The sequence below is a fragment of the Schistocerca cancellata genome, chromosome 2, assembly GCF_023864275.1.
Source record: "Schistocerca cancellata isolate TAMUIC-IGC-003103 chromosome 2, iqSchCanc2.1, whole genome shotgun sequence".
In the NCBI taxonomy this organism is placed as follows: domain Eukaryota; kingdom Metazoa; phylum Arthropoda; class Insecta; order Orthoptera; family Acrididae; genus Schistocerca; species Schistocerca cancellata.
In genome coordinates, this window is record NC_064627.1 from 606930772 (window position 1) to 606949223 (window position 18452).

The following is an 18452-nucleotide window of genomic DNA, read 5'->3' on the forward strand; positions in this document are numbered from 1 at the left end:
GACGCTTACTGTAAAGAAGACATGTCAAGTTGCAGACAGGCACAACTGACGAAGACTGTGGCAAGAAGCATATGTGAGTGACTTTTAATTGTGCCTGTCTGCAACTTGCCATGTCTTCTTTACGGTAAATAATTGAATATGTTTGGTGTTAATGCTACCCTGTTTACTCAGTAGAGGAAGTCGTGGGATGTTGCATCAAATCAGAGGAGTGACAAGGGGAAAAAAGTCTTCTACAATGGGACCATGTAATGGTCAAGTTGGTTGCCAGCGTGCCCTACTAAGATATCTAAATAAGAAGCAAGCTGCACAACAGCCATAAGGAATACTGCTCATCCTTCCATTCTCTACCTTACTGGAGGAACTGGAAAGTTGAAATGAGAGTCCATTCTCCACTAGTACGTTATTTTTTATGAGGTTGCATAATTAAAACTGGTAAAAACATTTGACTTTTTTGAAAAACCATTGTGACTGGAAACCTGGAAAATTTGTATTGTATTCTTCCTATCGGAGTCTGTATGATGGATAACGTTTTGAATGAGATAGAGCTCCTTCTCCCTGTTGCCTAGTTGTTTGATTACAAATGTCACACTCTCTCCTCTCTTTTGTTTAAATTTGTCCTTTCCTGACTTATGAGAATTAGGATTAAAGTATGTTGGTATATACACAGATGGACATAGAATTTACTGTTGTCAGAAAGTGTCCAAAGAGTCATCATAATCAAAATATGGACTACATGTCAAACCAAATGGGAAAATAAATGATAGATGGGATGGTGTAATCATGTTAGATGACAGCTACATTCAACTACATAATGACATAACAACATTCATTCTCCAGTTATTTATGAAAAAAAGTGTAGATTGTATATTGTTTGAATGGTGACTGACAGCAGAGCAAACACTGTTCTAACATAATCAAAAATTGAGAATCCAGGATGGAATATTGACATTATTATGAAAAGAATAGAGTGCTACTCACCATATAGCAGAGATGCTGAGCTGCAGACAGGCCCAACAAAAAGACTCAAACAAGCAAGCTTGCAGCCGAAAGACCTCCTTCCGAATTGGAAAGAAAACACACACACACACACACACACACACACACACACACACACACACAAAAATCATACATGCCTATGTGTGTGTGTGTGTGTGTTCTTTCTAATTTGGAGGAAGGCCTTTTGGGCACAAGCTTACTTGCTTCACAGTCTTTTTGTTGTGCTTATCTGTGACTCAACATGTACACTATATAGTGAGTAGCAATCTATCCTTTTCATAATGGAAAATGTGGAAAAATGTAAGTTAATGCCGATGAGTAGAAAGATCAAACCTGTAATGTACAGATACAGTATTACTAGTGTTCTGCTTGACACAGTCAAGTTGTTTAAATATCTTGTGTGTAACATTGCAAAGCATATGAGATGGAACGAGCATGTGAGAACTGTGGTAGGGATGGTGAATGGTCGACTTATGTTTATTGGAAGAATTTTATGAAAGAGTGGTTCATCTGTAAAGGAGACCACATGTAGGATGCTGGTGTGACCTATTTTTGCATACTGCTTGAGTGTTTGGGATCCATACCAGATCGGACTGAAGGAAGACATCAAAACAATTTAGAGGCGAGCTGCTAGATTTGTTATCGGTAGGTTTGAACAACGTGTAAGTGTTACAGAGATATTTCAGGAACACAAATGGGAATCTCTGGAGGGAAGGCGATGTTCTTTTCAAGAAACCTAATTGGGAAAATTTAGAGAACTGGCATTTGAAGCCAGACTGCCAAATTATTCTACTGCTGCCAGCATACATTGCACTTAAGGACCATGAAGATAAGTTACGAGAAGTTAGGGCTGATATGGAGGCATATAGATAGTCCTTTTTCCTTTGCTCTGTTTGCTAGTGGAACAGGAAAGGAAATGACGTAGCGGTACAGGGTACCCTCTGCCACGCACTGTGTGTTAGCTTGAGGAGTGTCTGTGTAGATGTAGATGTACATGTAGTCACTGTTCTTGCATATTAAAACATATACTGAATTCACCACTTGTCACGTTGATGAGTGATATCTTTCTAAGCTTCTTGGCTATGAGAATGTGAATTGATGAATGCATTTTCATACTATTTAATGGTATGGAGAGTACTGTGCAAAAATGGAAATAAGTGGAATTACAGGATCCCTTTCAGTTATTGTTGTGCTTCCTTGTTCACAAAACATAAGTATTAACCACAAATAAAAAAATTAACTCTTGTCAAGCCACTACATACTGTTTTGACTCAAGTTACACCTAACATGCTGAAATTAACAGGGAATTTACTATGTTCTAGTTTTAGTATTTATACAGTTAGAATGATATTTGTCATAGAATGGCATCTTCTTTTTCCATGTTGAGTGAATACCATTGCTGTATTTTTTTGATCACTTGCATTTCCAGTTATGTATGATTGTGATCTCTGTTTGGTTGAAGTGAGTGACTCTTTAAGTGTGTAAGAACCTCAGTTTTAGTAAGCATTTTTTTAAAAAACGGAACTGAATTTCTCATGGCACACTAGGTGCCTAATAAAATACTTCTAAGTATTTTTCCTACATTTTTTCTCAAGGTATTCTAATTTAATAATTTTTCTTGCATTTTCATTCTCTACGTATTGTACTTTTGAACCAGCGAAATTCAACCACCTCTTAAAGAGTCGCTTGTCAAAGTTTAATGTGTAGCTGTCCAGTATGTACGCCTGCTGTTTTTTAGGTGTATGTTCTAGCCATTAGAAAGCACATGGTCCATTTCATTTGGCCCAACTCAGTTCCTATTCATGTTTGCTGACTGCAGGTATGTTGTCAGTAAATCATATCATGCAGATTTTCTGTCAATGACAGACAACTATCACACCAAGGTAGTCTTTTACATCTCTCATTGCCTGTTCTGTATGCAAATTAAACATCGGTGGTAATAATGAGCAACATGTGCGATTCCTCCACGCCCCCCCCCCCCCCCACTCCAAACTCTGCTTCTATTATTAACTGCAATGCTAAAATTGTTTCCCTGTTGCCTCCTTTTCTCCTAAAATCAAACTGATCCCCATCCTAACCTACTTTCAGTTTTCCCTTTCATTCTTTGATACCGTACTCTTGTGAGTATTTTTAATCCATGTGATACTAGACTGTTGTGCAGTTATTTTCTCAAAGTCTATTCTTGCTTTCTTTGAAAGAGCATAAATTATATTATTTTCAAAATCTATCAATTGAAGACATATAGTCTGAAAATGAGTCCGTGATCATATTTTGGCACTTTATTTTACAGGCCCGTCTTGATCACACAAACTTTTACACTCACTATCACCAGTTTCGGCTACTGTCATCTTCAGATGAGCACTTACTATGTATCTACATGTTTAGTTTGACGTTGATACAACATCTGAATATTTTATGATCTGAAGATGGCAGTAGCTGAAACCGGCAATAGTGAAGTGTAAAAGTTTGTGTGCTCAAGATGGACCTCCAAAATAAAGTTTTCAAAATGGAACTTCCCCACTCAGGTAAAATGCTTCTTATTCCACTTTTTGGTCTGATGCCCACAAAATTTCCATTGGTCTTTCATCAATATCTGAGTGTTTGTTCCTTCTGAGTTTGTGAAAAGCTTTCCAAAATTCAGGAAACATTATTGTATCTTCCTTCAGATCTTCTCGCTCCATGTCCATATTTTCAGTTGGCTTAATTTCTCCTCAACAACTGTAAACTTTCTCAAGGTAGTTTTTCCATAGTGTCCTGTTATTTTCTGCTTCCATTATCCAGGTATCTTTGTAAAGTGCTTATTAGGCTGCCTGCAGCATCAGCACTACTGTGTTTCATTTTGTATTTATCTTGTATCTTCCCTCCATCAATTCTTCTTTAGGTTTTCTGGATATATCATTTTGACTGACCTATATTGCTGATATTCACTTTCAACATTTTTACATTTCCATTGTTTATATATTAATTCCAGTATCTTGTCTGTTATACGTGGCTGTCACTTTTCTGCCTTTTTCAGCCCTAGCACTTTTTCTGCTGCATTTACAACACCGCCTTTAAGCAAATTCCATTTGCTTTCCACACCAGTAACTCCTTTGAAGTGGCATTTTTCTTTTGTCACTTGTTCTTTTGAGGTAACATGAATTTGTCATTCCTTCAATTTGCTTAGGTTCCAATGTTTCAGCTGCTTTCTCTGTAATTTGTTGAATTTTGACTGGCTTTTCATTAGTACTAGGTTATGGTCACCATCATTAGATTATTCTTAAATCTTTAACTTGATTTCTGAATTCTTTCCATTAAAACATAATGGATCTGTTATTCTTTTTTCTCTTCTCAAGGGGTTCTCAAAAAGTGTCTGCACAATAATTAACATGTGCTTAACATAGAACTCTCTCCCCTCTCATTTTGCTTCTCAAGACCAAACTCTCCCCTTATTTTGTGTTTCTTGTATTTACCTGTGACTGCATTCCACTTGTCCATTACGACTAATTTGCATTCCCCTTACTGATTGTTATGGTGCAGTGGTAAGACACTGGACTCTTTATTTTGGAGAATGTTGGTTCAAATGTATGTCCATCCAACCTTATTTACTTGCTGAATTGCATAAGGCAAATTCAGAGATAGTTCATTTGAAAGGACACAGCCAGTTTCCTTCCCTACTCAAAGTTTGTGCTACGCTTTTAGTAACCATGTTGTTGAGCGAATGTTAATCCCTAATCTTCTTTTTCTCACACCGTCTTTAACATAGTTCATGAGTTCATTAATATTATCATACACTGCCACAATTTCACTGTCATCTTCATCTGTTCTTTTTTTTTTGTTTTTTTCCCCTACCAATAATTTTTTACTGTATTGTCAGTTTCCTTATTCAGTACTATTGCTACTCCTCACCACTGCCTGCCCCAGTAGGTATAATCCTGTAACCCTTCACTCAAAAAATCCTTCCTATCTGCATCCTTTTGATTTTTGTCTTTAACATTGAGTCTTTTTTTAGTTACCACACTACCTTAGGTTTGTAACATTCCATGTGCCCACCCTAATTAGCATTCTCTTTTTATCTTCAGCTCCCCCTTAGGTGTGCTGGTCCAGAGATCTAAATGGGGAACTATTTTGCCTGCAGAACATTTTCCCTGTGAGGAAGCTCTTATGACATTCTCAGCATAAAACTGCAAAAGATAATGTTGTGGTTTTCTATTGCCTTTTGGATCACAGTATTGCAGGTGTCAATAAGTTTATGCAGACTTAACTGGAAAATCATTTTTTGTAAAACTTAAATGTCGAATTAATATGAGAAAGTACTAATAGTGGACACATAGAAGTGTTAATGTGCAGTTTTACAGTATTTTATACGTTAAAGTTCCCAATGCAGGGAAGAGATTTATAAAGCAGGCTGTATTAATGGAAAATATAACTATTCCTTAAACAAGTTCCTACAACAATTTGAGGCTTGTTTTTCCATAAAAATTAAGAGTAAAATATCAAGCTTAAGGGGGGTAGGACATCAAACGGGCCGACTTGGAGCTGGTGAGGCACCACAGGACATTTTAATTTCTACTGTCTATACTTTTACAAATAAATTCATAAAACTTTGTCAGCATGACCAGGAAGGATTGAGGACTCACACTCATAGCAGTAGAAGTTCAAAAATGTCGCAAAATACCTTTTTTTTTGCATGTGAAATTTCATCATTTTTTCACTTACTACTGGCTGCATTTGTTTCTGTAGGTACACTTTTTTTCCTAAGTAAGAGAGATTCTTCAATGAATTTTGCACACCATACAAGCAGTACTTACAGGTGTATGAAACTCTAGAATTTTCCAAATCTATTAAAAACAGTGGTAAAAATTGAGATAATTAACTATAAAATTTGAGTTTTTTCTAAACATGAAGTTTAAAATGTAACAGTTCATTAATTTTTTCATAAATTAAATAAACTCTAGAGTTTCATACACATGTAACTATAGTTTGTATACTGTGCAAAATTCATCGAAGAATCTCTCTTACTTAAGAAGAAAAGTGTACCTATAGCAACAAATGCAGCCAGTAGTAAGTGAAAAAAATGATGAAATTTCACATGTAAAAAATGTATTTCGCTACGTTTATGAGCTTCCACTGCTATGAGTATGAATTCTGAATCCTTCCTGATCATGCTTTCAAAGTTTTATGAATTTATTTGTAAAAGTGTAGACAGTGCAAATTAAAATGTCCTGAGGTGCCTCTCCTGCTCTCAAGTCGGCACATTTGACGTCCTACCCCCCTTAAGTAGTGATGAAAATGAAATTAAGTTTCCCAATAATAGTTTGTGACTGGAGTGGTGAAACATTTAAATCATTGGCCACTATATTCGGTGATTAATTATACCACTGTTTGCTGATTTTTCTGTGATGACCTAAAAGTAAAGACTTATCAACTTCTTCATTAAAACTTTTCCAAATATTTTACTGTCATTGTGATGATGCTGTCACATACTTGGAAGAGTTTAAATGGAAATGATAACAGCTGCAAAAACCTACACTTGCAATTACTGATGTGTTATCTTAGTCTGCCAGGCACTACTGTGATGTTTCTGTAACTTACACGTAAAGATTGAGATTATTTTTTGGCAGCTAGTCCCAGCATGGAAACTCTAACATCTGAAGGAAACTATTTAAAGGCTGTAAAATAATGTACATAATGTTTGGCTGTAAAATTGATAGTATATAATGTTGTTTTATTCACGAAATGGTTTACACGTATCTGTCAGACAAACCAATGTATATGTGTAAGCTTTCCAACAGCACCAATAGTGGTATCCTTCTGTCTGCATTTATCATGTTCTTCCTCCTCCACAATGATAACTGAAATTGCAGTGAACAGCACTGCCAGAGTCATCCTTCTTTCCTAATTATCGGATAATCCATGAAATTAAACAGACTTCTGTACTGCCAGTGACTGATATTGCATCATCTTCCCAAACACCGTTACCACATCTTTTGGTAGACACATTTTATTTTTCATGGCTGATTAAAGTTTTATGGTAAATTTAAACTGTAACTTGGCAGCAGGTTGAATCTGGAAGTACAGGTATGCCAAATATGTGCCAACAACTGAATTATGTGAAAATGATTCATCATAATACAATTTGAGTTTCATTTCTTGTTTATGTTTTAAAATTATTGCAAAAAATAAAGCCTTTACATTTGAGTGTTGCAGACACATCAGATTATTTCAGCAATTTTTGTTTGCAACAGAAATATAAAATTGCAGTGACTGGGCTCATAAATACCACTAAAATTTATTTTATAATCCACCAATGTTAATGGTATAATTGATAAATTTTCTTTCGTGACTCCAACTTCAATCATACCCCTCTCCCCATCCTAATCCACTGCTCTGTGTCAATGTGTGATGCAGACAACTCTTCCCGTCTGTGGTCAGTATGAGCTCACTGGTACTATGTTTTTGTCCTGTGTGCCTGCCTGCCTCTCCATGCCAGCCACCAGCTATGCTTTCCCAATCTTTCCTCCCTCTCCCTGTCTCCTTTCTCCGTTCACCTGCTCAACTGCTCAATAACCCTTCACCCTAGTTGAGCTGTAATACTGGAACAGTTTTATCAATAGCCGTTCAGCTCTACATGTATGTCTGAAGAAGGCTGTTCTGAAAGCTAGCAACATTCTCAGTCTTGTTGATGTGCTTTGCAGCAACTCAGTGTCTCGAATGTTTGGTGAGTCGTTATTTTTATTCTTTCAGTTGTCATTATTTCTTTTTCTGATTTGACTGTTTTGTGTTTCAGTTTTGGTGGAATAATTCCACCAGTTGCAAAAAAGTTACATCAGGAGCACATTGAAAAAGTTGTTCAGGATGCTTTGAAAGCATCACATTTGAATATGGATGATATTGATGCTGTAGCAGCTACTGTTAAACCTGGTAATATGGCCTTGTCAGATGGAACACTGCTGTTATTGTTCTGTCATCCTGCTGTGAAACATTGGTATCTTATAACAAACTAATTCATGCATACATTAGTTTAAATAAATTGCCTGGTTCAGTGACAAGTTCTTGCCTTTGTAGCTGTCAGATGAGTTCGTATTTCAAATACCTGTTATGTATGAGCGACTAAGAGTAGAAATGGCATGGAGCAACAGCAATGCCAAGAAATTTTTATTAAAGAACAATCAGGGCAGTGAATGGATTTGAATTTTATTTCTTGCAAAATAAATAAATAATTACTCAACAAATCATAATAGATATACAACTTCGTGATAGAGTGCAAGCAAAATGTATTACCTGTCATTAAAGAAATAATTAATAATGAAACTGTCATTGTATGCCTTCAAGTGTGGCGTATTAAATTTTTTCAAACCTATATGGTTTTAAGGTGAACTGGGCTCAGAAAAGTATTATAGTTTGACAAAACATGTGTTGGTGTCAGATAATAGACTTGGTAGGAGCACATAAAGCAGGATAGTTAAAATTTATGGTTTTGTGCTGTAGCCGATAGGCACCAAAGTGAGAACTTGTGGTTACCAAATTTTTGTAGTATGGAGGAAGTGAAGTTAAAGCAGTGATATTCACTATCCAAAAGAAATGGGAAATCACTGGGTCAAGATGTTAATACGAGGGCTATTCAGAAAGTAGGGAACGTTTTGCCATTAAAAAAAAACTAAGTACAAGAAATACATTTTATTATATACATCTGAAAGAGCGACTGACATACTACTTTTACACATCGTCACCAAACACATTGAGGCACTTGTCATAGCGGCGGACAAGCTTTGAAAGACCTTCGTCGTAAAATTCTGCCGCCTGAGACTTGTGGTAGCCTAGCTTTTGAGCGATAATTTCAAACAACAAAGTCCGTGAAACTTCTGGAAAAGAAAGCGAAAGCTCTGTTACTGTGAAGCAACGGTTTTCATGAATCGTTTCATCAGCTTGAGCGACAAGATCGTCAGTCACAATGCTCAGGCGTTCACTCTTCTCTTCATCATGAACATTGGTTCGACCATTTTTAAAGCGAATGCACAATTTCTGGATGGAACGTTCACTCATTACGTTGTTTCCATACACTTTGCACAGTTCACAATAAATTTCTATAGGTTTTAGGTTTTTTACCAACAAAACCCGTATCACAGACTGCACCTCACAACTGGCGGGGTTTTCGATTGCAGCGCACATCTCAAATTCAAATGTCGAAAAAAAAAGTGTGCAGAGATGTTCCCGCTGTCACAGATGGATGCCAACTGAGCTGCCGAGCACACACATACCAAAATATACACCATCGGCATTCGCCTAGAGGTGTCAGACAGAAATGTTCCCTACTTTCTGAATAGCCCTCATAGAATGGGTCCAGAACAGTAATAAATTACATTTCATTCATGCTAACAGTAACTGAGAGTATGGATGTTACCATAGTGTGCATGAAACCACATGAACTCAGAATTCCATCTCATTTATAGGCTTAGTGGTTCTTGAGAAGATCTCTGTTCTTAGTGATTTTGTAGTGTTACAATTTCATGCTGGAAGAAGAATATCAGAGTACCCTTCTGGAGAAGCTTATAATTTCATGGCAGTCAACAGAACTGCTTTTGCATAATAGCATATAGAACCAGTGCTGTACCCCAGCTGAACATTCAAAAAGATCACAATGTACATCTACTAGGACAGTATTAGATTACCAAATATTGTGTGTGTACTGTGGTCTTTAGTATGAAGACTGATTTGCTGCAGCTCTCTGTGCTACTTTATCCTGTGCAAGCCTCTTCATCTCCAAGTAACTACTGCATCCTACGTCCTTTGTAACCCGCTTACTGTATTTATCTCTTGGTCTCCATCTTCAATTTTTACCTCTCCTCCCCTCTCCATACACTTCCCTCCAGTACTAAACTGGTGATCCCTTGATGTCTCAGAACATGTCCTATCAACTGATCCCTTCTTTTAGTCAAGTTGTGGTACAAATTTCTTTTCTCCCCAATTTTGTTTGGTACCTCATCATTAGTTACATGATCTACCCACCTAATCATCAGTATTCTTCTGTAGCACCACATTTCAGAGACTTCTATTCTCTTCTTGCCTGAACTGTGTATCATCCAATCATCCATGTTTCACATCCATACTAAGCAACAATCCAGAGAAAGACCTTTAGAAAGACTTCCTAACACTTGAATCTAGTTTTGTTGTTAACAAATTTCTCTTCTTCAGAAATGCTTTTCATGCCACTACCAGTCTACATTTTACATCCCCTCTACTTCAGCCATCATCAGCTCTTTTACTGCCCAAATAGCAAAACTCATGTACTACTTTTAGTGTCTCATTTCCTAATCTAATTCCATGAGCATCACCTTGTTTAATTCAGCTTCGAGGGGGGGACCCAAAAATAACGGGAATTTCTTTCTAGAAAGCATATACTTTATTGTTTTCAAATACACCCTTAATCTCCTTCGAAGTACTCTCCATTAGCATTAATACACTTGTCCAAACATTCATTCCAGTGTCGAAGCAACTTTTAAATTCGTCCTCTTTGATACCTGTTAGCACTTTCATGACATTGCGTTTTACGTCTTCCACATCTGCAAAATGCTTCCCCCTCAAGTCTCTTTTCATCCTTGGGAATAGGAAGAAGTCCAAGGGTGCTAAATCCGGCAAATAGGGCGTGGGTCAAGGTGGTAGTCTTCATTGAGGCCAAAAACTGGCGAACGCTGAGAGCCGTGTGCGCAGGAGCATTGTCGTGATGCAGGAACCACACGCCAGAATCCCACAAAGCTGGATGTTTTCGTGACAAACTTCTGCAAAGCCATTTCATAACCTTCAAATAGAATTGTTGGTTTACTGTCTGGTTTTCAGGGACAAATTCAGAGTGTACAATCCCTTTGATGTAAAAAAAAAAAAGAAAAATAAATAAATAAAAAAAAAAATAAAAAAAAATAAAAGACCAACATCGTTTTCACATTTGATTTTACTTGTCAAGCTTTTTTTGGTCGAGGTGAGCCAGGAGACTTCCATTGTGATGACTGTTGTTTGCTTTCTGGATCGTACCCATAGCACCATGACTCATCACCTGTAATGATTTTGTTGAAAAAAGTGTGGATCATCTTTCAACGTGTCCTTCATTTTGAGACAGGCCTGAATGCGACAATCCCTTTGATCTCCAGTAAGAAGCTTCGGCACGAATTTTGCTGCCACTCTTCACATCCCCAAATCAATGCTCAAGATGCACTGAATTGAGCTCCAGGACAACCCGGACAAGTTCTTGAGTTGGTCGATTGTCCTGCGTCGATCTTCACTGATGAGATCACGGATTTTGTCGATGTCATCTTCGCTTCGAGCAGTTGAAGGTCGACCGGAATGGGGCTGATTTTCAACCACCATTTCTCCCTTTTTAAACCAAGAAAACCATTTGTACACTTGCATTTTACTAAGCGTGTGGTCTTTGTAGGCTGTCTGAATCATCTCAACAGTTTCTGCTGCATTCTTGCCAAGCAAGAAACAGAACTTCACTGCTGCATGTTGTTTGTAAGAACTAGCCATTTCCTCGTGTCATGTCTGCACTGTATGCACACTCAAAGAACTGCCAAAGAAACCACACTTCTCACTGTTGGGTGACGCCGCATGGCAGAATGACTCAGCAGAGCTCCTACTACAACCCTCTGGCAGCGCATCCTGCTACTAATAGTACATGATGTGCAGCATTACGATTACGGTTACTTTTGGCTTCCCTTAATTATCTTCTGCAATAAGTTGTAAGGCCAGTATTCTCTTTTGTGTTCCTACATTTCTCAGGAAGCCAAAGTGTTCTGTCCTGAGGTTGGCCTCTACCAGTTTTTTCATTCTTCTGTACATAATTACTTTAAGTATTTTGCACATGTGACTTATTAAACTGATAGTTCAATCAGCACCTGTTTTCTTTGGAATTAGAATTATTCCTTTCTTCTTGAAGTCAGAGGGAATTTCACCCATATCATACATCTTGAATACCAGGTGGAATAGTTTTATTATTGCTGTCTCTCCCGAGGATGTCAATAGCTCTGAGGTAATATCATCCATTCTGGGGTGGGCTTGTTCTGATTTAAGTGTTTCAGCACTCTGTCAGATTCTTCTACACAGTATCATACCTCCTGTCACATCATCATCTATGACCTCTTCTCTTTCTATAACACTGTCTGCAGGTACATTTTCCTTGTATAACTTTTTTGTATACTCCCTCCACCTTTTAGCTTATTTGCTTAGTACTGGTTTTTCAACTGAGCTCTTGATATTCACACAGCTGTTTTTCTTGTCTCCAAATATCTTTTCAGATTTCCCGTAGGCATTATCCATTTTTCCCTTGTTCTATATGCATCTACATCCTTACATTTGTTGTTTAGCCATTCCTGCTTGGTAATGTTGCTTTTCCTGTTGCAATGTTGCAAATGGTTAGCACTGCAGCAGAGAGCAAAACCTGTTAAATGGCTTGTGTGCACAGGGGTTTCATTGCACACCATTGCTTTATGCCCTTACATAAACAATTATTAAGATGGCCTATGAGGTCTGTCAGTGAAATACAGATATATAATAGTAAACTGAGCAACAAAATCAAGAATTACGGATATTAATGTAAGCTTAGCACAGTTAGATTTATATCATAGCGGAATTCATAGAAACTTACTTAGCTATGAATGATGGTCATACACGCAATGGTCCAATCGAATCTGTAAATAGTTTTAGCACAGCATTGGCAGACAATAAACAGTTCACTACATCACAGTCTCTGTAATTACACTGCGTTCACAGCTCACAAACTTATGAACTGAAGACTAGCTTCTGAAAAATCCTATAGGCCTGATCCTGCCTCGGAATCAAAACACATGTGAGATCCCAGGCTGTTCTAGCCCACCTTACCTGCACATCTCCCAGCACATGAAAGACAACGATCTCTGCTGTGTGTGTCTGTCCTGCTTTTTGTCATGTGACACACTGCCCCAGTCAAATTAACATCCATGTACCAGACTGTCATCTGTTTACAAACACTTTTCACAATTTACAAATACTTAAACCAAATACATTACACAGTTCTGTACACACTTATTCTATCGTATAATAGTATATTTTCTCAGTACAATTATTTTTATTTTAATATAGTGCACAAACTATAACAACAATTGCTTGTCAAAACAATTACTTAAATGTTTCTTTCCCATTTTGCATTAAGTTATTCAAATCCTTCTAAAAGTATTAATACATAAAATAATTAATAAATGAACATAGAAAATGAATTATCAATATGAGTTACCCATGCAAAGGCTAATAGCTTTACATATTTGTGGATGACTCCATTTTAGATGCACAGTTTCACCCGTTACGTTACATACCCCAACTTCATGAAGACATTACCTCAGTAATGGCTACATGAAGTAGCACCAAGACTTCCACAGCCATACAACTACTGTATATATAAGTAATGGACAAATGTGAGTTCAAATAAACTGTGCCAAAATCTGAGTAGGAACTTCACATGGCAAAATTTTTATCATCGAAATAAGAGATGCGTAAGCAACTATACATCTAAACTGTAAGTGATCTTACTTTCTAAACACATGTATAAATTTCAATGATCGGTCTGTATGTGCATCAATCAAATCAGTTTAAATGGAACTGCCCATCTTCAGTCCTCTGTGTCATTACATATCACTTCACTGCTGTATTCCACTTTCTGCCGTAGCAAGGACCTCCCCCTTGAGTCCTAGATCCATCTGTGCATCAGCAGACCATATCTCTTGCATTAAAGTGCAGCCACTAGTGCATTCTACTCCTTGTCAGCCAAGCCAAATCCTGACAAATGTCAAACAAATGACCAAAATCAAAAGTTGCTGTAAATGTGTTCCCATGGCTTCCCAGCAATCAGGCTATTGAAAGCCTCTCTGGTTTACCATGTGTTTACTGCATCAGTTTACAAGTGAAAGACCTTCAAGCATGGAACAATGAGCACAAACAAACTTTTAACAAATGCAAACTCCTTATGACTCAATCTCAGAACCTAATCACAGCCACAGACTTCATAATTCGTGAACATTTTACTCAAACAGGTAAATTATGTACTATTTCACACAGCAAACAGTAAGTACCAGTTTATTGCAAATAATTTCTAATTATAATTGTATCACTATTTTTTCAAATTACAGATATTTTCCCTTGCTAAGTCATTATTTATTTAATTTTGGCCGGTTCATGACTGGCACCACTGCTATGCATCTGTCACAAGGTCTGGGTACAACTTTCCTGGCCATATTAAGAAACAACCTATGTTCCTGGCCCCCCCCTCCCCCCCCACCCCCATGCTTTCTTCCTACACCCCAATATCATTCCTGGCAGTTACTGAACAAACCCCCAAAATAATTATATTTACCCAACACAGACCATAATTCCTTCAAAATTTCTTACAAATATACAAAAAACAATAATTCAATATACATAATAATCTCCCAATATGCTTAACTGCTTACATGTGTGCAACTAATATACTGGAACACAAATTTGTCCATTTATCACTACCATATCACTTGTCAACATATAGTCTCAACTCAGTCATATTCCAGAGAATAAGTGGTTTCTTTCTATTAGGGTAGACTAGCCTGTATGCATTGGAGTGTGGACACTCGACAATCTCAAATGGCCCGTGATAAAGTTCAAACAATTTTTTTATTTCACCATCAGTATTGCTTGATTTTTCTTTAGTCCTGACTGGAACTTTGTCCCCGAATTTTGAATGTGGTCATCTTGTGTTTCCCATAGTGCCGCCTCTTTCTTTCCATGCCTTTCTTAGCCATCTGCTGCAAAATCAATGCATGTCTCTCTTTCATTATGTTGCCCTGAGGAAATTCCACATTTTCAGCTGTGAGATTTGCTGGCATGTTACCCATCATGACTTCGTAGGTATAGAAACCAGTGGAGCAACTCTTCCCTATATTTGTGAGGTCCTCAAATACAGGAACATATCCAGTGCAACCACTGTGCTTTTTGCTTCAGTATGTTCTTCATAGTCTACCTAGTTCTCACATGTACCCGACGGCAGGATCTCTTGTCAGGTTGTAAAGTGAGATCTTCATATGTGTTGCACCCACTCTCTCTATGAATTTATCAAACATCCCTAAAACAAATTGTGCTCCATTATCTGAAAGAATTTTCTCTGGTGATTTTATTTGTAGTATATAGTCCTTCTATAACTTATTGATGATATTTTTACTTGTGTCTCTTTTTAGTAGATAAAGATTTACATATTTTGACAATACATCCACAGATACCAACACGTATTGTACACCACCTCGACCTGTGGGCAGTGGGCCGAAAAAGTTGATAGCAAGCGGCTCTCCTGTTTTACTGGGCAAGAGGTCTTGCATTTCATCCTGTACTGCCACAGCATTATGTTTCACATGCTGACATCTTTCACAGCTAGCCAACTGCCTTCTAACTCTTTTTGCCATATTATTGAAATATATAAACTCCTGTATAATTTCTGTACAGTTCTGGGCTCTGTAATGTCCATGACTGTGATGGATATAGTCTAATAACATATCAACCTGCTCATCAGGGAAAAACAACTTTCAATTTTCCTTATCTTGCTTTTTACATCTAAATAAAACTCCCCTATAAATCTTGTAATATCTTCCCATTGTCTCATACCCTTTACATTCTAAATTAAGTTAATGAATTTCAGGCTTTGGCTCCTGTTTTGCAGTTGCCCTCCAAATAGATCCTAAATTTCTGAAACCCGAACACCAAAGCCAAGAATTCCTTTTTCAAGATCCCATACATGTGTTCATGTTTTAAAAACATCCAGAGAGCGAATGCTATTGTCCTCTGTGCCACTGCCCCATCTTGTTGTGAAATAGCACAGATTCAACACCAAAATCTGAGCTGTCATAGGCAATGCGAAAGGGAGCGACATGTCTGGGTAATATAATATTTTACTATTACAACGGCTTTTCTTTATTGCAGCAAACTCCTCATCACAGTCAAGTATCCAGTTCTACGAAACATTTTTCTTTGATACTTTACACAGATTTGGAGTGTTCATATTATAGTTCCCAATGAAATTACACAGCCCCAATGAAAAATTTTAACTGTTTTTTGTTCTTGGGCCTCGTACACTCCACAGTGGCCTTAGTCCTGTCCCTGTTAGGTAGTAATCCTTCAGCTGTTAACTGATGGCCCAGAAAAGTTAATTCTGCCTGCGTAAATTCACATTTACTAAGTTTGAGTGTCATTCCCCCATTCTGTAATGCTCTCATCACCACTTCTAACAACAGACAGTGTTTGTGACATGTACTGCTAGTGGTCAGTATATCATCCACATACACTGTATGCCTTATAATCAATTCACTTCCAAATATATGATTTAATGCTCTAGTAAAATCAGCAGCTGATATGGACAGACCAAATGGAAGGACCCGAAGCAGGAACCAGAAAAGCTGTATATTTTCTGCTTTCTTTGGCTAGTGGCACATGCCAGAACTCATAGCTCAGATCCACACTTGACATTACCATTATGTTATTGAATTTTAGCAATGGCTTATTCATATTTTGTGGTTGGTCTTTTTCTCTAACATTTTATTTAATCTCCTTGCATCTGACATTATCTGTACACTTCCACCCTTCTTCCTACCACTACAACTAGATTACTGTATTCATTCTTTCCCTGTCATAATACTTTCCATTACAACATTTTTTGAATCCTCTCTCTTACTGCCGCTTTGTCCCTAACTGCAGTAAGGAAAAGCCTTACCTTAATGATACTATGAGATGTCATCTTCAATGAATACTCAAAATTCACTACCTCTCCTGGATTATCTGTAAACATTCTCTGATATTTATGCAAAAGTTCGTCCAGTTGAAGCCTTCTCTCTTCTGGTGAGTTATGCACCTCCTTTACGTTATTAACTATTTGTTCACCTGCACATGACTTCTAATACCAAAATTCACTACCTCTCCTGGATTATCTGTAAACATTCTCTGATATTTATGCAAAAGTTCGTCCAGTTGAAGCCTTCTCTCTTCTGGTGAGTTATGCACCTCCTTTACATTATTAACTATTTGTTCACCTGCACATGACTTCTAATACCTTTCATTTTCCTTCTGCAAATGTGTCATCACTTTACCTCCCTATATTTCATCTTTAAACTTTATTATTTTTCTGTACCCACCAGCATTAAAATCCAAAATGCTGTCCTACACCTCAATATTATACTTATATTTATACAGAAAATCCATGCCGAGAATGTTGATTGACAATCCTGAAATAAAACAGCACACACTAAAACAATAATTTTCCTTTCTGATGGGTTACAGCATGCCCCAGTTGCAGTCTTGATCTTTATCCACTTACAGTTAGCTCTACTAGTGCCCTACTTCTTATTCATTGCCAAAAGGATCTACATCTACATCTACATTTATACTCCGCAAGCCACCCAACGGTGTTTGGTGGAGGGCACTTTACGTGCCACTGTCATTACCTCCCTTCCCTGTTCCAGTCGCTTATGGTTCGCAGGAAGAACGACTGTCTGAAAGCCTCCGTGCGTGCTCTAATCTCTCTAATTTTACATTCGTGATCTCCTCGGCAGGTATAAGTAGGGGGAAACAATATATTCGATACCTCATCCAGAAACGCACCCTCTCGAAACCTGACGTGCAAGCTACACCGCGATGCAGAGCGCCTCTCTTGCAGAGTCTGCCACATGAGTTTGTTAAACATCTCCGTAATGCTATCACGGTTACCAAATAACCCTGTGACGAAACGCGCTGCTCTTCTTTGGATCTTCTCTATCTCCTCCGTCAACCCGATCCGGTATGGATCCCACACTGATGAGCAATACTCAAGTATAGGTCGAATGAGTGTTTTGTAAGCCACCTCCTTTGTTGATGGGCTACATTTTCTAAGGACTCTCCCAATGAATCTCAACCTGGTACCGGCCTTACCAACAATTAATTTTATATGATCATTCCACTTCAAATCGTTCCGCACCCATACTCCCAGATATTTTGCAGAAGTAACTGCTACCAGTGTTTGTTCCGCTATCATATAATCATACAATAAAGGATCCTTCTTTCTATGTATTCGCAATACATTACATTTGTCTATGTTAAGGGTCAGTTGCCACTCCCTGCACCAAGTGCCTATCGGCTGCAGATCTTCATGCATTTCGCTACAATTTTCTAATGCTGCAACTTCTCTGTATACTACAGCATCATCCGCGAAAAGCCGCATGGAACTTCCGACACTATCTACTTGGTCATTTATATATATTGTGAAAAGCAATGGTCCCATAACACTCCCCTGTGGCATGCCAGAGGTTACTTTAGCGTCTGTAGACGTCTCTCCATTCAGACACAGTTGATATATTTGAGCCAGTATCCCGCAGCGCTTCAGTTTCAACATTCTCCACAATTACCTTAACAACAGGTTGCACCTTCTGTACCTTTTTTACTTTTAACTCAGTTTCCTTCATCAAATA

General features: G+C 37.8%; 1 protein-coding gene across 3 annotated transcripts in view; it reads left to right on the forward strand.

Moving 5' to 3' along the window:
• The window catches only part of LOC126162265 (tRNA N6-adenosine threonylcarbamoyltransferase, mitochondrial), a 95510-nt gene that overhangs the window by 15503 nt on the left and 61555 nt on the right, over positions 1–18452 (forward strand). For all 3 annotated transcript variants that reach the window (XM_049918658.1, XM_049918655.1, XM_049918657.1), the window contains exon 2: positions 7766–7899. In XM_049918658.1, coding sequence (XP_049774615.1) covers positions 7766–7899 — 134 coding nt within the window. The remainder of the gene's footprint in view (positions 1–7765; positions 7900–18452) is intronic.